This window comes from Medicago truncatula, chromosome 6, assembly GCF_003473485.1.
Source record: "Medicago truncatula cultivar Jemalong A17 chromosome 6, MtrunA17r5.0-ANR, whole genome shotgun sequence".
Classification (NCBI taxonomy): domain Eukaryota; kingdom Viridiplantae; phylum Streptophyta; class Magnoliopsida; order Fabales; family Fabaceae; genus Medicago; species Medicago truncatula.
In genome coordinates, this window is record NC_053047.1 from 12569851 (window position 1) to 12592073 (window position 22223).

Sequence of the window (22223 nt, forward strand, 5' to 3'; positions counted from 1 at the left end):
GGGCCAGCTCAGGCCCTTTTTTTTTTTTTTTCATTATTTAAGGACTTAAAACATAATAACATAAATGTACACAAAATTTATAGTGAACAAAACATAAATTAAGTTTGGTCCAAGAGAATAACAATTATACATACTAACATAGTAACATTAACATAATTGAACAAGTATATTTATTAAATTTATTTGCTAATCAGTATAGTTACTATATATAATTTTTTTAGGGAACAACATAGTCACTATATTGTCTTGCAAGATCCACATATATGATATAATTAATTAATTAGCCAACACATGTAAAAATAAATTAAAAAAAGAAAGAAAGATAAAGGGTACTAAACTAAGTTGACAGTGAGGAAAGGAAATCACAATGCAACCAGAAGCAAAAGGGTTTCAAAAGCGGGGAATAAATGCATAACATTTTTAACATCATAGGAGAACAAGAGTTAAGAAACAATGATGAAACACGACCACTTTGATTTTTGTTTTTCCTTCATTTTAATTAGAAGTAACAAAATTTCGGTAAAAAAAAAATTAAAAGTAACAAAACAAATGAACATAATTATATACAATTTTTAGAAGAGCAAATGACTTAAATACCAAATGAACATAATTATTTGGGTTGTCCGTCCAGTCCAGTGTAAAAAATAACGTTTTTTTTTTCTGCAGGCTGCCCTTAGCCCTAACGGACTTCGGGCTTTTTCGGGCCGGGTTAAAAAGCCCTGAAAAAATTTGGGCTGCTATTTATCGGCCAGGCCCTACATTTTATTCGGGCTTTCGGGCGGTCCATTTTAACAGCTCTAGTGTCATAGCAATGACAGAAGTGTATTAAAAAAATTTACAGTGGCTTAATGGGAGAGAAAAAAATAAATGTAAACTAATCAAACATGGGCATAGCATGTGTTGTTAAATTTATTTGACCAAATCAAACATATTCCAAATGAAACCAACTTAATGACAGTAGCATATCCCTCTAAATCTAATTGCTTTTATGAGTTTACTTACTCAAAACAATACATTTCAATTTGTCCCTTTTTAGAAAAGCAAATCAACATTGAAGCAAGTACTTCAAAGACGGTTTAGAGAAATATGGAATATCGGCCTACATGCATGCTAGAATAATTTATAAACATTAAGAAATACCATATAAGAGTTTAACATGTCTTCCATCAATATAAAACAACTGACCTCTATTGGCCATATTGCTTCAGTGAGTTCACCAACAGTGGCACAAGGGTTGAGAACAATTTCGTCGTCATTCAAGCCAAAAGTTTAACAGTTTAAAGGATGGTGTCTACCATAACATATTAATGGCAATCTTTCCAAATTCTGTTTCAAATACAGGGTGACCTGTATTTCCTTCCATATAATATGTACTCTCAGTGAAGTCTCTGACTCTTGTTAGATGGTTGTGCAAATTTTTGTATGTTTATCAGATAGCTGAAAGACGGTCTATTCCATTAGAAGTGGAAGTAGAAAGTTTAGAGAATTTACCTTCCTGTGTATCCCAATTATATTGTCGTGATTCCCAATCACAACGGCAGTGTTCCAAATAACCTCTTCGTGGTTCATATCCCTCTCAAGAAATGGGCTTATAATCACCATGTTATACTTCAGTGCAAAAATTCGCAAAAATTCAGTTGATTCCCTGTAACAGGTTCTACAAATTCACACCATTTCTTCTCTCATGTAGAGAAACCAAATGGCATCATCCAAAATTCCTACAATCAAATTTTGAATTTTATATAAACAAACATCGATGGTTTTACTTTCTCAAAGATAGCCTTTTCTTGGTCGATAAAGTGTTATTTGCAAAATTGTAAAACAGCCCTGCAAAATTTTTATAAATAGTTAGTAGATAATTCCTTTTCCCCTTTCTTTGTCATGATGGAAAATTTATGCTTATTGAACTAAAACGGTTTTTAACAAATTGTGTATTCAATTGTTTGCAGGTTTTAGTGAGTATAAAGTATTAGGAAAGACACTAAAAGATATGAATAGAGAGTGAGAAAAATTACAATCTAAAATGTGATGATAACATTAATTACATGCAATCAATGGAAAAACAACAGAGATTCATTGAAGTAGAATTTAGTTTCACAATAATATTTCAATTCAAACGTTGTAGGTTATACATATTCAGCTTCAGATTATCTCTGTCAAAATCTGCAAATAATGGAATCAAATTCTCTTTTGGAAACCAATAATGGTTCAACCAAAACCATACAATGAATAGGTTCTTGGCCAAAATTTATTCTTCCTTATTTATGTGAGATGGGGAAAGGGTTACAAACAAAATAACAAAGCATAGACAATCAGAGAAAGAAAGAGAGATTAATTCATGATCTTTAAACTATAATCAAACTAACAACATAACACCACAGAGAGGCCAAGAAAGATAATCTAACATCAGACTTCACATTAACTTCATAACGGGCCCATTATACAGACAATAAGAATACTCTATGATCTCCTAGCCATTAAATATTCACAAAAAAATCAAATTGATTGTTATTATAATTTGAGATAACCCTGGAAAAGACTTCACATGACAGCTTAGATTCCATCAAACAGTGATTCCATATTATAAAGTTAGTACACTTTGGATCTATGCACATACAGCTGAAGATCATAGAGGATTTCACAAAGAAATTTCAAATATGCTCAAGAAAGAATACAATATCCAATCAGGATCAGTAATAGACCAAAAAATTATATGATAACATAATAATGATATCCAAAAAGCTACGATCATAAAATATAATCCAATTTTGTTATGTATTTTGCCAAATACTCTTTTTGTTTTGCAACCCGAGATCAAGAATAGACACATACCATCCCGAGTTCAGCCTTAGGCGGAGGAGCCTCATAGTAGAAACTTGGTACCGGCTTTGCTTTAATTACTAAGTTCTTTCTCATCTGCTTGATGGCTGCTTCTTGCTCTCCCTATAAACGTTATTATTAAGTAAATAATCATAAAGAAGCTCCAGCCACCCCACGAATCTTAAAATCATTATAGACCATGGATCACACTACTTTGCTAAATACAGTGGCAATTCTTCAAAAAGAAAGCCAAACATAAAACGGACCACTCCTTCTTCATGCGTTTGGCTGGATGACATTCACATTTCCCAACAGACAAACAATTCGCAACACCACAACTTCCAACCTGATACAAACCAAATAGCTATCATAAATTACAAAACTCCAACAAACCAACTCTTATATCATATTCACAGCATTGAAGTAAGATACCAAAATAATGAATTTAGGTTATCACAAGATCAACATCTGAGAGAAAAAGTCGATGAATTGATTGAGATTTTATTTTGATTCATGAATACAACAATTAATCTCTTATTTATGATATCTTATATTTTAATAGAAGTTATGATGTAATGTTTGCACCTTCTTGATTCGGGACCCCTTCGTCAAGAAACCTCATCCTATCCTCACTTAAATAACTTACACGTCTATTTGTCTGCTATTCTATGCATAAATTAAAATCACTTCAAAGAATAAATTGGACATACCGTAACAGTGGGATCTGAGTTCAAACATTCAGCAGAAGAAACAACATTCTCAACTTTCACTGTTTGAGGAAGAAGAATAACTCTCGAACATTCACCAGGACCACTCATTTTTTCAGGATCAGATGGAAGGGTTGTATTATTACGAACAATACTCAATAACAACGCAGTCATTAACGAAACAAAAGCCGAAAATGAATAAATAGACCAAACAATAATAGATGCAATTACACAAAAGGCAACCGTAACGAACCTGGTTAACCTTCTGCACCTCTGGCCGTATCTCATCAGGATGAAGACGAGCCTTAATATTCTTAATAACAATTTCATCACGTGAAAACTCATTCACAGATGCCTGATGATAATACGGCTGATACTTTACACGCAATGCAAATTCAATCTTAAGCAACTTGTCTAGAACTTCAGGATATATATGAGGATCATCCTCACCAGCCTTCATAAACAAACACAATATCAAAATTTATAAAACCTATAAACAACATTAAAAGAAGAACTAAGACTAAATAATACAAATAGATTGACCTGTTGCATTGTCTTTCTAAGAGTATAAGCAGCAATTTCAAGAATTTGAAAGCATTCCTTGTCTCAGAATAAAAATTCAGCCTTATGATCACGATACTCCATTATCACAACGACCTTATACCTAATAGAACAAATACATTTATAAATATTACTCAAATACATTGAACAAAAAATCATCAGTTAATAACAAAAAAAATTATACGGACAACCTAGTCAGAGGAACCTCAACTTCCTCCCACATGAGCATTTGTAACTCGCACCACCCGACCTTGAAGCTTTGGTACACTTAGTGCAGGTTTCATAATACCATCCATATCGATTAGGATTGAACTTAAGTGTCTTCGCAACAATAATGCAAAAGGTATCCTAACATAAATCAAAAAAATCAAATTAAAAAAAAATTATTATTAATCAAACATGTAAAAATATACTCATCTTTAAATAAAACTTACCTTATCGAAATCTCTAAACTCAGCAATAGATTTAACACCAGAGAGATTCGAAAACTCATCATAGTTGACACGTTGAGAAGAGGATGAAACCTGACATAAGCTCTGATCAAAGCTATGGCCTTGAGCTTGAAGACTACAAAGTACATAAAAAATAGTCTTAAATTTGTATTTCATCCTTGCAATTAGGGGTCGTTTAAAAATTGCTCCCTGTAATCGCTAATCATGGCAATTTACCCCTGCATTGTTTAATCATTTAAAATTTCGTCCCTCTCCCCACTTAATCACTGCCATGTCACTAATTTGATGATGTGGCAATCACTGTCATATATGAAATTCCAATTTTACCCCTGTGTTTCCAATTCTTTCTTCAATATTTTGTCCTCTTCTTAAGGGCAAAATTGGAATTTCATGTGTGGTAGTGATTGTCACGTCATCGAATTAGTGACATGACAGTAATTAAGTTGGTCAAAGGACGAAATTTTAAATGATTAATGATTGCAAGACTAGTTTGCAAGGATTAGCGAATACAGGGACAAATTTTTAAACGACTCCTAATTGCAAGGATGAAATACATATTTAAGCCTAAAAAATATTAAAAAACAACATAAAAAAAATAAAAAAACCAACGACAATATATTCGACAAAATAAAATTTACTTATCAAACACATAATTTCTATGCAAGAAAAAAATAATTTAAGAATCTTTAAAATAAAAAACCATCATCTTGAAGAAAAAAAAAAGAATGCAATAGAACTACTAAATCAAACAAGATTGACTACAAGATGCTATAAACATCATTCACATAAGAAAAGAAGCTTACCTAGATCTAAACGCCTCAACAACTGGATGCTTTAAATTAATAAGCAACTTAGAACCCGACCAATTGTTGCAAAGATTTGGCTTACCATTATCTAGAAAATAATTAACAAAAACAAAATGGCACACATCAAAAAACAACAAAAATTACAAATGTGCAAAACAATAACCCGCAAGCTTGCATTGAGCGTGAGTTAGTATCAAAACAAATGACCCTCTATCTTTCCACTCAGTAAGAAATGTCATCAGTTGCACAGAATATCTATCCCATAAGGTCACATCCACCAAATTTCCACTGCATCATCATGGACACTTTCAAATTAATACAAAATTAATGCAATAACAAAACGACCTATAATCTAGCATCAAAAAATCAGAAAGTCATACCTCTCATCTCTCAGCACAATATTAGTGCAAGGTTTTTTCCCATCACCAATCATTGTTGTCTTACCAATCTCATGGATAACACCAATGATTTCTTAAAAAAAATTAGGGAATAATCAGTAATCTCAAGATCGAAAAAAGAAAGAGAAGTAATTTAGACAATAACAAAGCAAAAATATACCATATAAAACATCAGCTTTAAATACCCCTTCTCCAATCTCCTTAAATGACTTAAATCTAAACTCATGAGAAGGAATATCAGTGAGGTTATCACTCCTTGTGACCTTTGTACCAGCACCAAATACCAACTTAAATGGATAATCCACAGGCTTAAACAAAACATCATTATCGAACACAAGATAATTGTGCAAAACATAGGTCTGGTTTTCTTCGATTGATGACTTCAAACGCTGAAAGTCGGCCTGTCGAGTTATCGCATGAGCTCTGTCACCCTAAATTCACAGAGAAAAAGAAAAGATACATTTCAATTCAAATCAACAAAATCAAACAACAAAAAGAAACAATAAAAAAATGACCACTCAGCAAATTCAAGGTAATTTCCCTAACCTTTCCATCATTGATTATAAGTTCGAGATGCTGACGACCATTGCTAGCAGTGACAGTCCATAAGTCAAGAAACTCTAAAACCAACTTTACAAACATCTACGTCCTTTTTCAAATCTTTGATAAAGCCAAATCCCCTAAACATCGAGAATTCTGTACAAAAATACAGCAAAACGGACACAACAAAAATGCAAAAATTCATTACAGTGTCAAAACGATAAACATATAAACCAACAGGTCCTGCGGTAACGCGCTTACGAAATTTTCAACTAAGAATAACGTCAATGTATAAGACAAAGTTAACCAACACCATATTAACAAACTTTCAAGTAAGAATCACCTCAATCAATCTGATGTTAATGGAAAAGCTAACCAAAGATCGAAAGTACCGGTGTAACAAATATGTGTTCAGTTACTTGCTCTCAAAGTCACCAATCTTAAGCATCAGATTTTAACAATTCAAATCAATCAATTTCATGCAACCAAAGTGATCCAATCGCATCATCCATTGCAAATTTTGCATCAGAAGTTTATATCAGTTCAATGTATGCAAACTTATTTTATGGAATGATGCAATGATGGGAGAACCAAAGGTTATTATCATTCAAATTTCACACGTAGCCATATTTATGAGTCCTGCACCTAATGAAATCAGTTCAATATTCCAAAGAAGTTAGCAAAAATCTAACTGGTTTCAAAAGGAAATAACAAAATCATGATTCAATAGCAAACAAAAATAACACAAACAGCAACCAAATTCTTAAAATTACTTAATGATCAAGCCAGGGCCGTCCCTAAGTATTCGGAGGCTCGGCTCTCATGTTAAAATAGGCCCTTAAAAAAATAAAAACGTAAATTTTTAAAAGAGAAATTATCTATTTAAATTTAAAATAAGAACCGTAAAGATAAAAAATAAAAGCCTTTATTGTAACTAACACATAAAATATCAATAATATAAAACTACAATTTAAGCGAATATCTATATTGATTTTCTATGTTATATATTTCCTTAGTTTGTACAAAGCCGATAATAAAAGGTTTATACTGTTTTTTAGAGAATAATTATTATGTTTGTTCTTTCAAATAAAAAATTTATAATATTTGTTGTTAGATTTTAACTACCTTATACAATAATCGTGGACAAAAAATTACAAGATGTGTTCTAACAAAAGAAGAAGAAAAAAAATTATAGTATGTTTTGATTAGTAAAAATATTAATTAAAGAAACAAAAAGGAAAAGAAAAGAAGAAAAAAGGAAAATCATAGGTGAAAGTGTTGAACCCAAGATCCATGATCCCAACTTGCTTTTAAACCACTACGCCACTTCAGCAAACTCTATAAAATAATCACGCTAGTTGATTTTATTACTTATTAACTGGGCTTTAATATTTTTTTGAGGCCCATCCTTGAGGAAGGCCCAGCTCGTTTGAGCTGTTTGCACCCCCTCAAGGACGCCCCTGGATCAAGCAAATGATATCTATGGTCATCTTTAACATCAATTGATCACAAACACTGATTCAAATGGCTTATAATTTGTTTATTTGCAACTTAATCACAGCTTATTACTTTTGTCTCAACATCTTGCAATTGTCTCAAACATGCAACCAAAATCAAATTTAAAAAAAAAAAAAAAACCCAAAAAATATAAGTCAATTTTAAAAAACATTAACCAACACTCATTAAAAAAACAAAACAACAAAAAACCAAAAACAGAACACAAAGAAACAACATGCTGATGATCAAACCAAACTCAAAAAACTTTCTACTTGCATAAGAACAAACCGCAGGAAAGAAAAGAAAACTATACTGAAAAAAAAAAAAATGAAACTACAATCAAAAGCAAAGACATCAACAACCATTAAAAAACAGAACAAAAACACAAAAAAAAAAAAAAATCGAACAAAAAAAGCACATGCAAAACAATTAAAAACAAAACAGAAACCTTGATGCTTGATCCCAAAGAAACCTGAATAAGAAGATGAAAAACAGGTTCAGAACATAACCAAAGCAAAAAAAAAAACTAAAAAAAAGTTATAAAACAGAGACATGCAAAACGATGAACCAACAACAACCTCTGAAGAACAATGAAGCGGACCCAGAAAGTTAGGATGAGATGAAACGGAACCGGACTCAAGTGAACGATATCAATGAAGTTATGAAGTAGTGGGAACAACTGAAATTGAAATGGCACAACTACACATATATATAGGTGAAAAGGAGAAATTACTAATTTACGAAAATGCCTTTCCATAAGGGCAAAATGGGAAAAAAAAAAGGACAAAGATTGTCCTATATAGTTTAGTAGATTTTCAAATCTCCGATCATCGTGTTCGATTTGAAATCCACCATGAATACCGAAAATGCTTGCGCTGCACACATCCTTTAGCAATTTCAACTTGACGATCATCCTTTCGGTAAAGTGCGAATTCTAAAAAATTCACTCACAAAATATAACCAACTTTATTCCAAGTGACATAGTTAGTAGACTTTTACAAAAAAATGTTAACCTCTGGTTACTTTAAATGGGTACAAATCCACATTATTGATTTAGAGAATTTCATGGCTTGTTATTCTAAAATGGTGTATGTACGTTTATCTATGTATTGTGCTCCCCCCTCAAGCGCTCTTACTTGCTTGTATCGCCGTTGTTGCTATCTCCGCAACGGACCGACACAAGGAGCTTGCACCACTGTTGCAAGTTTCTCCGCAACGGATCGGCTGCCTCAGTCGTACTCTTCATCAAACCGGGACTCTGATACCACTGTGGGTCATGAGGGGAGCTTAGGAGACCGTTCGCATCGAGGCTAGAACAACCACACAAGTGAGAGAGACGCCACACTCTTACCCAAAACCTTAAGGCCATGGTTTTATGAGTCCTTTCTATTATAAAGTGTTCAAACTCCACTTTCTATCTGATGCAGGACATATAACTCACACTTGCACAAAACATATATGCTGATTAGTTTTGCGCAAGTTCCTTCTTTGTATTGTCATAGTATTAGTGTTACACAATATTGTTCAAATTCCTGAGGTAATTTATTGATCTTTGGGCTCTTTGGGGTTCTGAGGTCACTCCCATTGTTTTAAGTTGGCTTCTATGGATCATTCGATCTAGGTTGCGGTCCGGTTGTTGGTGTTGCCTCCCGACTTAAAGGTTGACTTCTTTATGGATCGTTGTGGTATACAGGTTTGCTTAGGCTGTTATTTTTTTCAGTTTTCATTTTCTTTTTTTACTCTTGGAGGGTTTTGGCTTAGTTCCCCCTCTCTTGTATATATTTTTCTCTTTTTTTAATAATTTGAGTTTGGCGGCATAGGATGGAGGTTCATTGGATGCCAACATAGTTGGGATGTCGTTGCTTCGCTTTGATGCTTGTCCAAGCTCCTGGTTTAGAAAAAAAAATGTATGCTGTAATTTTTATTATTTTGTTTTACACTTGTTGGGTTAAATATTGTTTCTGCTGGCTAAGTTTGTGACATGTTCATTCTATGTGTGGCCGTTATAGAGGTTTATAATCATAGGTCTCTTTTTACCTTGGAATCCTACATGCTCCCGGTCTTCTCATTTATAAAGTGTTTAACATACAACTCACACTTGGACACAACAGTTGGAAATTCACAGGTAGATCCTTTTCTTGAGTTAGTCAATGATGTCAGGCTGCGGCTGTTAATATAGAATCAGAGAAGATAATCTATGGATCTCAAGAAGATGATGTGGGTGCTATTAAGTTGAAAGAAACTTTAATCTCGTACTTCCTAACCAAATATTCAAAATTACTGGAATATGAATTGATTTATCCTTTTGCTTATATTCTACATTAGGATTGAAAGAAACTACTGTATTTCAGTTTGTCATTTGTTTTAGCATATCAAACAGTAAAAATATCACATTAAACTTGGTTTAGAAGATGCAATCCATTCTTATGCCAAAATGATGGTCGAGTTTCCACTTTGGAAGTGTAAATGTAAAAAAAAAAAAATTGACCCTACTCGGCAGAGGATGAGCTAGCTAGCTACTCAAATTGAAAATCTTCTTTATCAGGTTTACTTGGGCGGAAAGCTATGGAGCACGAACATTCGGATTAGGTGTGTCGGTATCCGACACGACACCTATGATTAAACTGAATTATGTCATTATCTCAAATTATTATCCGTGTCGACGTGTAGGTGTCTGTCGTGTCTAGTGTATGTGTTCGTGCTTCATAAGCTGAAAGAGAATACTATGATATGTTGTTCATTAATAATTGAATTTATTAACTTAAACATATAATTGGTTGATTTTGGTATAAGTTTCTGCATCTGAATTTGTATTATACATGTCTACTGCACATGCACACATTTATCCTGGAACTATGGATTAAATAGTCACTTTCTTGTGAAGAAATATACTTACAAATACATGGGGCTTTTGGATGTTCTCGGGGAATCTGGATACCTCATAGAAGCTGAGGAGTTTATTGAGAAACTGCCATTTGAGCCCATTGTGACAGTATTGTAGACCCTCAAGGGTTATGCTCAAATTCATGGACATGTTGATCTTGAAGACCATGTTGAGGAGTTGATTGTTAGTCTTGATCCATCAAAGGCCGTTGTCTACAAGATCCCTAGCCCACCTACCAAAAAGTATACTGCAATTAGCATGATGGATGGCAGGACCAAAATCATTGAGAGTATAAGAATCCTACTCTTTACAAGGATGATGAAAAGTTGAAGGCGTAGCATGAAAGACGCCAGATATGTTCTTCATGACATTGATCAGAAAGCAAAGGAGCAGGCCTTGCTCTACCACAGTGAGCGTCTTGCAATTGCATATGGCTCTTATTAGTACTCCTCCTAGAACACCTCTTAGGATTATCAAAAAGGTTCGTGTCTAAGTTGACTGTCACAATGCCATCAAGATCATGTCTAGGATTGTAGGGCGGGAATCAATTGTTAGAGATAACAAAAGGTTTCACCATTTCAAGAATAGAAAATGCTCGTGTGGATTAATGGTAAGGGAATCATTACTACAAATCCTACAATATCATGATTCATGAATATATAAATTTCTAAGCGCTGGCCGGCTCGTGTTTCAGGAACACACATGTCGTGCGTGGAAGCTTTCAAAAAGGAGATGAATGAATTATGTAGTATACACTGATTTAAAAAATATTTTTATATTGTTCAGATATCGGCACTATTGCCTCTCATTGAGTTTGAAATTGCTATTCTATGGTTGTATTGTTTTAACTATTTTTTGGTTCTAGCCACATCAAATTTAGCTCTGTTTTAGCTCTTTTGTTGTAGGTGCAAGAGAGAGTTCAATGTTTCATATTGCAATGGTATCATGGCAGGATTCTCGCTAACTATCAGAAGAATTTTATGCATCTTGGAGCTCCTTTTTGTAGCAGGTGTAGCGAGGAAGTGGAAACATCATTACATGCTCGTCGTGACTGTCCTGATGCGATGTCGGTTTGGCTAAATTCTGTGCCGGATCAATTTCGAATTCAGTTTTTCATCTCTGATTTTTATTAATGGATCGAGTTCAATCTGGTAGCAGGTTTGGAAAGTGGTGATGCAGAAGACTATTGGAGTAGTTATTGGACATTAATGAAGGCAAGGGGCAGTAGCCGATAGCGTGAAATGAATGCCATTCCTTCTCGCCAATAAGGTGGTTGCTGGCTTGCTGCCGGTGCCGAGCTGAAATTCTAGAGGTTTGAAGAATTATCTGAGAGGTTTCGGATTGTACGAGAAGAATGTTCTTAGTTGAAAAAAATTATAAAAGGGATTTGCACATGTTGCAACTATTGTTTTCTATCACTTTAAAGTGTTCTTTCTTATCTTGTGCTCGATTTTGTGTAACGAAAGCAAATTACAGCAAGTTGGTTGTATAGTTGAATTCATCAAAGGTTTTATGTTAACCAAAATTGCTCTATTTGAAACTGGTTGACTTTGTCTGTGTGTATACAAAAAATGACAATATCATAATATGTAAGTGATGATGCTTGTGCTACATGTCAAAATGTCAAAACAAATTGTTGGGACTAGGGATCATAGACATGGATAATATTTCAAAAAAATTATAGAGGTGGTTGGAATGATATGACATTCGATGATTTCAGTTGGGGACGGTTTAACTACAATCGCCAATGTCCTCGTGATAGGGGTCACCACTACTTTGCTGATAACATGTACTGATTGCATCAGATGTCAGCACACTATGTGAAGAGTTCATGGAATATAAAGAGTTTGTTAGAGACTTTGGTTTAGGTAGGAGAAGTGAACGTAATGTTTTGTGGAATATTTTGTTGCTTTCTTGTGCTGATAATTTTAAGATGAAGAGTTTGCTAGGATGGTTGAATTAGGTTTTCGTGCAGGTGTTACAAAGATTAATATTCGCGCTTTGGAGTTTTCGAGGATGACGTTATTTTAAGATCTTTATCTTAGTGTTGAGCATATGAGGAGTGAAAAGGTTGTTCCTGATTTGCTTACTTATTGTTGTGTTGTGGATGCTTACTCAGATATTAAATATGGAAGGAATTTTGAGTTTGTTTTGAATAAAATGGATGTTGATGATTGTCCATGATTCGTGATGAATCCGTTTGTCAGAGGCATTTTTGGAATACAAGACGCAACAACAGAAATGGAGTTGTAGGGTTTTGATAGATGATTTTGATTCTTTCTATTTCTTGACGAATTTAACACGCTTATTGACCGTGTAACATTTGTGCAGTTTTGGTCGAATATTTAATCATATGGATGAACGAGAAATGTATAGCATTATTATACTTTGATTTGATTCAAAAAGTATAGATCATGATATATAAAAGATAACAAGTATGTTGGTACTAAAATCAGTCTTCCCTGTCCCGTGAGCATAGCTCAGTTGGTAGGACAATGCATTATTATATGCAGGGGCCGGAGTTCGAACCCCGGACACCCCACTTATTCACCTTATAAGGTGAATTCTAGCCACTAGGATACCTGACCAAAAAAGAAAAAAAATCAGTCTTCCCTACTGAAAATGAGACCAATATTCCTTTACAAGTTGTCCAAACAACGATGTTTCCTTCTTCATTAACTTCATTGGTTCATCATACTCAGCCAACTTTCCTGTAAAATAATCAAACATTTCATTTTATTTAAGGAAAACAAATAAAGAATCATATGAAAGTGTCATTTAAGGATTAATCTAATTATTTACTCGACATTCGATATGAACGTACCATCACTTATGGAAAGAACCATATTGCAATCCATCACAGTTGGTATCCTGTGCGCTACTGTTATCACTGTACAATCTGCAAACTCTTTTCTAATGGTATTTTGAAGAATTAAATCGGTCGCATTATCAATTGATGCAGTTGCTTCATCTAGCACCAATATCCTACTTCTCCTCAAAAGAGCGCGCCCTAAACAGAATAGTTGCCTTTGTCCAATGCTCCAGTTCGATCCATCTTCGACGACTGTATAACATTTTAATTCACCTCAAAACAAGTTCTTGCATCAAATTTAGTTGCAACATTCAAAGTTTGAACTAGAAAGAGTACCTGAGGAATCTAATCCACCTTTATCTTTGACAGACTCTCGTAACTGACACTTTCGAAGAACCTTCACATGGAAGTAACTATTAATCCATATTTGCTAAGATAAGAAAACTATTAAAACATTTAGATATCAATTATAATTACCTCCCATATTTCTTGATCAGAATGTTGAGATAAAGGATCCAAGTTATATCTAACTGTCCCGATGAAAAGGGTAGGATCCTGAGGTATAATACCAAAACTTGACCTCAAGTCATGAAGGCCAATAGATGATATGTCTATTCCATCGACTATAATTTTGCCTCCCGTCGGCTCCACAAGACGAAACAAAGCACCAATCAGAGTTGATTTTCCGCTGCCAGTTCTACCGACAATACCAATCTTGTGCCCTCCTTCAAAGGTGCAATTGATACCATGTAGTACAAGTGGTGCATTAGGCCTGTATTGTATCTGGAATTATATAAACAAAGAAATTATAATTTCATTTCATCTCACATTTTTTCTGAACAATACGATTCACATTTTTAAAATATTTTCGAATTACCTTCAAGTCTTTTATTTCAACTTTTCCGACATCTGGCCAATTGATTGGAGGATGATTTCCTTCACTCACTTCTTGGGCCTCACTTGGTATATGAGAGTATTGATTTATCCTTTCTACTGATACTATATAATTTTCTAGAATGCATCGGTATTGAGTGCTATATACTAAGGCACTGTTTAATGCAAGGCCATAAGAAAGGGCCATACCAATAAAACCTGGAGCAATGGTTGATGAAAATAAGAAACTTGCATAATAAGATATAAAATGCATTGATATGATAAAAGCATATGATTTTCATGAATATAAGAAAAGTCTCACCAGATGATAAAGTCCCTAATGGAAGCATAGCGATGGATAGTGCTGCAGAGGCAAGAACAACGGCGTACGCTGTTTCTACCCGTTGGATCAGCCATTCATTTGAGGCAAAACTATGGAAGAAAGCAGTAGCATTGACATCAATTAAATCAAGATTCTTGTTGAAAAACCGATCTTCTTCCTCAAAAGCTCTTATTGTCATAGCTCCAGCAACAGTTTCAGCTACATGATTAGCAACGGACGATTTTGTTGTGCCATTCATCCGCATAAGTTCTTTTGCACATGCATAGTAGTGTTTCTATTACAATATAAAGGAATGCCAAAAGTTAATAAAAGCACATTACAAAATGAATACACCATTTCATCACGACAGTATGATTTAAATTGGATATGTTGTTTACCTGTAAACGAATAATAACATAAGCCATTGGTATACACACAAACAAGACTTGCCAAGCGACCGATGTTAAAACTATTAGACCTGAATAGTAAGTTATATTGGATGATATACAATATGTGAGGTTAAAAGAGATATCAAGATCCACAATGCTCAGATCTAATGATACCTAAAAGAAAAAAAAAAGAAGTTAATTAAACATTAGTCAAAATATATTATTTCGTCGATTACATATGTATGGTAAAAATAATTTAATAAGCTTACCCTACTAAGTATCCTTCCCAATGGTGTGGTGTCATAGAAAGACATTGGTGCATGAAAAAGAGAATTTATTAATTGTCCAAATAAAACCTTCGATGATTGAATTCCCAAAGCAGCTGCAAGTAGAGCTCTGATTATAATGAAAACCATAGAACTAACTCCAATCAACAAGTAAACTGTAATCAATTGCAATGTGCTGACTTGAGGATTGTCAACATTAGCGGCCATCCATGAGTTTTGCGATATCTGGCAGATCACAAATATCACATAAGAAAGAGAACCGACAAAGTAGTATATGTATCCGCTTTTCTGATTCAGATACTGTAAGTAAGGCTTCAATCCTGTGTCTCCTTTTTCTCTCTCTTCTTGCTCAATTAATTGATCACCATTTTTAGCATTAGACGAGTTCTCTATGGAATATTGTTTCATCTCTCGACTAGACTTTGAATGTATTGGTGTTGAAGTAAGATCTAAAAGATGATTAGGGTTGCCAATCTTTTTGTGTGCATTAACAAGATCCTTAAATTCTTGGCTAAAGGTTAGTAGATCATGATACGTAGAAGCTTGTTGGATTTTCCCATCTGACATCAACTGTGGTGAGAAAAAATGAATTGTTCATTAAGAATTTTGAGTACACATGTCAAAGATGACATTAAGGACAGAAAAATGTCTGAACAATAAATAAGTATTAAAAGGTCAAATATCAATATTTATGATCAAATCAAATATTTTTCTTCAAAAAGCCTTGAAATAGTACAAGGAGGCTTGAAAAAGTAGAAACATGGTAAGTGATCTGATAAAAACACTGAATCTGAGCGATGATAAAAGGAGAGAGGTAAATCATTATATGGATCTGAATGTTGGGACACGAGGGGAGCCAAAGGGATCGCCCGCATCCAGGCCAGAATAACCTCCCCCTCAAGTGTGAGTCCATCAATTCATCATGCTCACCCCCCTCTAGCGGAAGCTCTTTCATCCACACACACTTATACTTGTACCGCCGTTGTCTCCACACACAACGGAACCCGCCGCCTGAACACCCTTGGTCAGGAGGACTTTCGATACAAGGAGCCGGTTGAACCCTTCAACAAACCGCGGCTCTGATACCACTGTTGGGACACGAGGGGGAGCCGGTCGAACCCTTCGTCAAACCGCGGCTCTAATACCAGAGTTGGGACACGAGGGGGGCCAAGGGGACCACCCACATCCAGGCCAGAGCAACCTCACAAGTGAGAGAGACACCACAGTCTTACTCAAAACCTTAAGGCAATGAGTTTATGGATCCTCTCACTTATAAAGTGCTCAACCTCCACTTTTCTATCCGATGTGGGACATCTAACACACCCTTGCACACAACACTGAATGGTATAAGAGCCTGGTTTTTTGAGCACTAAAATATAATTGCTAGTTCAAAGAATTGAAAATTAGAAGAACCAAAGGGCGCAAATTAAAAGGAAACGATTTACAATAATTTCTAGAAAACCCTATTCACATTCCTCTAGGTTTCGTACCGTAATTGAGGCAGAAAAGATCAACATTGTGTAACAAGAAGTGATATGCAAACCATAGATTGAAAAAAGATATATAACAAACAAACATTCCTTAAGATACAAGAAATTACCAAAATGGAATCAAATGATGGGAGAAAGTCAACTTGATGAGTAACAAAAAGGACTGTCTTTCCGGCGAGTCCTTCCAATATGTATTCCTATCAAGTTTCAATGTCATTTTTCAATAAAGAATGAATCTTATGATGTAATCGCGGTTTTTTAAGAAAGGAAGAAGTGATTACATTAAACAATTTTTTTGCAGTGTGCGCATCAACAGCACTGAAAGGATCATCCAAGAGATATACATCAGAATTCTGATAAAGAGCTCGAGCAAGTTGAATTCGCTGCTTTTGACCCCCACTTAGATTAACACCTCTCTCTCCTATCTCGGTTAGATCACCATACGGAAACAACTCAAGGTCCTTCATCAGTGAAGACCTATGAAGTGATTCTTCATACCTTTGAGTATCCAAAGGTGATCCAAACAGAACATTTTCCTGTATTGTTCCAGTTTGAATCCAAGCTGTTTGAGAAACATAAGCAAACTTTCCATAAACTTCAATCTGTAAATTACAAAAGAGAATTCAACACCAATGAATAAAAGACATGAAAATACACTCCAATTTAATCTAGTTATAATAAATTAAAGTATAACAAAGTATAGGAATGTTATCGAAGGATTAAAATAGAAGGATTAAAAGCTTACTTTTCCCTTAGTATTCGGTACTTCTCCGAGAATTGCTGCTAATAAAGTTGATTTTCCTGAGCCAACTTCTCCACAAATAGCTATCTTTTGCCCTGCTCTAATCGTTAAATTAATATTTCGTATTGTTGGCTTCAATATATTATATTCCCATGAAAAATCTGCAGACTTGATTTTTATTGAGCCCTTTAACTTCTCATCGTAGCAGCTCTTTCTGACACTAGTAGTTTGAAGCTCAGGTGCCTCGAGAAATTTCACAACCCGAGAAAAAGCAACCTTTGCTTGAATGATCACTCCAATAACATCTCCGATGGTTGAAATAGGATCTTGCACAAGGCGCACGGTTGTGATAAATGTGAAAACATTATTTGCATGGAGAGGAACTTTCAAGAGGTAACAAGCCAAAAAGGTAGCAGCAGAGACCAAAGTAGGTGAAAACCAAAAGAGAATAAGGCTGTATGCCTTTTGTAATAACACTGAAGATAACAATTTTTGTTCAACAATTCTTAGGATTTCAATGGAATTTTTAAAATGCATTTCCCATGCATATAACTTTAGCACTTTCATATTCACCAGAGCCTCAGAACTAGCCTTCAACCTTTCATCTTGGGCCACCAGAAGTTTACTAAGATACTTATGTTGTAACTTTGCTAGTGGAGCATTCAAAAACACGGTCAAAACTATCACCACCAATGACGCAATTGTTGCCAATCCAATAGCACGAAAAAGAATTACTAATGCAATTGATAGTTGGAGGACTGTTGTCCATGTCTGGTGAAACCAGAACGGAAATTCTCCGATTCTATACGCATCCACATTCACATAGTTCATTATCTCACCGCTAGAGTGAATCAATCTAGCAGCATTGGATAATTTCAGTTGTTTCCTATAAATAGATGCAGTAAGTAACGATCTAACTTTCATACCAATAACCCTTGAGCGAAAATACCATTGCCTTTGAGATAGGGACTCTAAAATCTTGATAAACAAAAGTGAGATGGCCAAAAAATAACCTTCAAATTTGAAACTTTGATTACCCTCAGCCACCAGTATAAAGGCATTCAAAATTATAGGACAAGAAGAAAGAGTGAGTACCTTGAGAAATGCAAAAAATCCAGATATCAAAATCTCTCTCCGGTGGCACAAAACGATTGTCCATAACACCGATGATCGAGATGATGGATCCTTCTGCTTTTTTCTATTCGATTGTTCTATAAATAACGAATAACATACTTCTGCTCTATCCGGCTCTTGCAACTTTGGGATGTCCTCGTCCTCAAGTGTTTTATTTTGACCCTTTTTCATTAGTGGATTCAACCACCAAAATGACATCCGACTAAGGAGTCCGGCTTTGGAAAATGGGGTTACACTTATACGGCCAAGAGGATCAACATCATGGATCTGGCTATTTAAAGAAGCATATAGACTTCCATTTATTTCCTTGTCGACATCTTCATCTTTACATACTTTGTATGTGCAAAAGAGCAGCAAAATTACTCCCAAAAAAGATAGAACATCTAAAGCTACCTTAAGGGACATTTCTTTGCTACTAAATGCATAAGATAATGACAATGCACAGAAAATACCAGAAACAAAGAATATAAGAATAGAAAACATTCGCCACCATGTTCTTGGAAGTTGTTTCGGCACAAGATTTATAGTTAAACCAACTAAGATCCATGTGAATCCGTGAAAAAACTCTAGCGGCCACCAAGTAAGAGGAAAAACAGTGAGGTTTTTCCTTAACTTCTCCTCTAAAATCCAAATGCCTAAGAACAAATGCAACAAACCAAGAGAGCCATTGGTTATTGCAGAAACTAGCTGCAACTTTGAATAACTTTCCACTCTATTCTGACCTTGAATTGACTTCACCAAAGACTTTTGGATCGTAACAAATGTCAACATTATTAGCAACAACAGATTAAGAAAAATGATCAACAAATGGTTGATGCATGAAGAAGGATTCGTCAGAACCTCCAAATTGAAACAGAAAGGTTTTCCTCCGAGTAAAGAACAAGCTGAATCATCATCGCCACAAATCACGTTCCAAAAATCTTCCATTTTATCTTTACTTTCTATTTTGTGGTAAAAAAAATATAATCTGTAACATAATAATCATTTGTTTAGAATGAAAACTTTGTGCAAAAAACTTGAAGCATACTAAGTCATAAATTCAACCATCAATAAAAAGCAAACTGAATAAAAGTTAACATCCTTAGAAGCTTTGTAAAACAAAAACATCATTAAAAGCTAAATTCCAGAAAAATAAAGGTCTAATATTTGCTTTTTCTATAGTTCATAATGTGTGAACATTAATCATAGAGCAAAAAGATTTTAAGAAATTTCGACTAAAATCCAACAAATAACTTCGGCAATGTTGCGATCACGAAACATTGTTGTCAAACTCTTACCACTAAGATCACAACATTTAAGTTAACAAAATTGAAGTAAAAATGCCATAAAAAAATATAAATGAAAGAGTAGCAAGTGCATGCATTGAACTCAGTTGAAGGAAGAAAAAAAACCCTGAAGCATTTCATACCACAACAATAATAATGAAAAAAAGTTAGTAGCAATGCAAGCAACACAAAGAAGAAAAAAGTAGCAAATTTAAATGGATAAAAAAGAAAAGGTGTTAAGTAACATACTTGTTAATTGGTTTCTCAGTGAAGTTTTATGCTTTGATGGATGTGGAAACAAATGTATAAGTAGAGGAATAAAGTGAAAACGTGTTTGGTAATAATGTGACAGCAGAGATTAGTAGTGCTAATGATACAATCTTTTGGTTAATTTTTTAATGATATGTGACAAAGCGCATATGTTATTTTAACATATTTCAAATGAACTCTCTGACTTTGGATAATTATTTTATAAATCTCGTTTAATTAGTTAAATTTGTAAATATCTTTTCATGGGATCCATTTTCCAAATAATAGAACTTCAAAAAAACTTGAAGGTGTTTTATTATAATTTTAATCCATGTTGTGTGCGCCTTAAAATCTCATGAGATCGCGAGGCGAACCAGAAAAATCGTTAGGTTATCTACTTCACATCTTTTTTTCTTATTTGTTCGAATTCACAACAATAATCTATTTTGTTGTTTTGACCAAAGGAGAAGTGTGAATGATTGATTTGAGCAATACTACTTAGAGAAATAAATAATTCCCTCTATTTTGCACGTGACTTCCATTAATTTTTTATTTTTCTATTTCATGTGGAACTAATGTGCTTATTAATTAATTATTTTCTGAGGAATGCATGGCAACTAGAATATATATACTTTTTTCTTTGATCATTGAAAACTTCGCACTTCGTATTATATATTTCTAGAAAAAGCTGTATATTTGATCGTCAAAGTTTCTTTGAAATTTCAACTTACTTTTTAATATTTTAATTTAATATATGATTTCTATCTTTTTAAAATACTTCAATGTGATCGCCGTTTTTTCATTCAAATAAATCTCAAAAATTATTTGATTTTTTTTACGACCAAATAAACTCAATGTATGAACACCAAACGAAATAATCATATCTATCTATGAAAAGTGAAAACCTAAGAAAGACGGTGGACTTGGCTTTAGCTTCACATTTTTACAGGCGGTTAAGTTCAAATGTGTAATGTTACAACATATCCTTAAAATGACTCAAATTAAGTTGTTGCAAATTGGGGAAACAATTAGCAATGAGGAACAGATTTGCGGGTTTGTCGCAAAGAATGAGCCTTGTGATGTTCAATTGGAAACTAAAAATTTGAGAGATAAGTGCATCGACGTCACCGCGGAAGCTCGAGAGATAGAGGTAGGAGAGATTGGTGAACCTTTTGAAGAGGTGATGATCAAGGAAAGGGACTGTTGGAGTACAGATAGTAAGTGAAAATCGAAGACGGTCTCTGATGAAGAGAAATTGTTTGGAGACTAAAGAGAGAGAATTCAAAGTCAAGTAACGATCACGATGCCTGATGTGTTTGTCGCAGATGATGAGTTTGAGTAAATTACACTCTCATTCGGAGATGTTTAAATTACATTATACTCCTTAAAATATACACTCTCCTATCCTATTATGTGAAACATATTAAAGGTTGATGCTATGTTTTGTATTGGAAAGGCAACGGTGGAGAATCTTTAGACTCTGAAGGTGTTGTTGAGACGTTTCGAAATATGATATAAGACAATTGAACACTTTAGTGTAGAATAGTAACGAGGATAGAAGAGATGCTTAGAGTCTAGAAAACATGCATATAATTCTTGAATGGTAACTTGACTTTTTGGGTCTTATGTGTTCTTTGTAATGTTACTTATGCTTATTGATTTATAATAAATGTGATTTTTCATGATAGGGTTCTTACTTGACAACTTTCAGTTTTTTTCTCAATTATTTTATACTGTTAAATGTTTTCAAAACTCACCCATTTTTTGTTTGTGTTTGTCTGCCTTGACATTGCGTTTCAAAATCGCAGTAAATACATCATGTTGTTAGGTCTCGAGTTTGCGAAAAGATCTACTCTAATAGGGACACTAGAAAAGGATTTGATAGAAATTATTTGGAATGTAAACGAATTTATTTTCAAAAAGCAGAGGATTTGACAAAATTATTATTATTATTATTATTATTATTATTATTATTATTATTCAAATTGACCCTAT

General features: G+C 34.1%; 1 protein-coding gene and 1 pseudogene across 1 annotated transcript; one reads left to right on the forward strand and one right to left on the reverse strand.

The window, feature by feature from the left end:
* Nucleotides 1–10683: 10683 nt before the first annotated feature.
* Nucleotides 10684–11798, forward strand: LOC25496060 (pentatricopeptide repeat-containing protein At2g15690, mitochondrial-like; annotated as a pseudogene).
* A 1227-nt stretch (nucleotides 11799–13025) lies between these two features.
* On the reverse strand, nucleotides 13026–20309 carry LOC25496061 (ABC transporter C family member 10). The gene is made up of 12 exons (XM_013596332.3): nucleotides 20229–20309; nucleotides 17584–19681; nucleotides 17120–17440; nucleotides 16949–17035; nucleotides 15331–15918; nucleotides 15071–15235; nucleotides 14673–14967; nucleotides 14355–14569; nucleotides 13955–14260; nucleotides 13814–13874; nucleotides 13490–13729; nucleotides 13026–13376 (listed from the first exon to the last, which is right to left on the reverse strand). The coding sequence occupies exons 2-12, from the start codon at nucleotides 19639–19641 to the stop codon at nucleotides 13279–13281; spliced, it is 4434 nt and encodes a 1477-aa protein (XP_013451786.1). The 5' UTR covers nucleotides 19642–19681; nucleotides 20229–20309; the 3' UTR covers nucleotides 13026–13278.
* Nucleotides 20310–22223: the final 1914 nt, after the last annotated feature.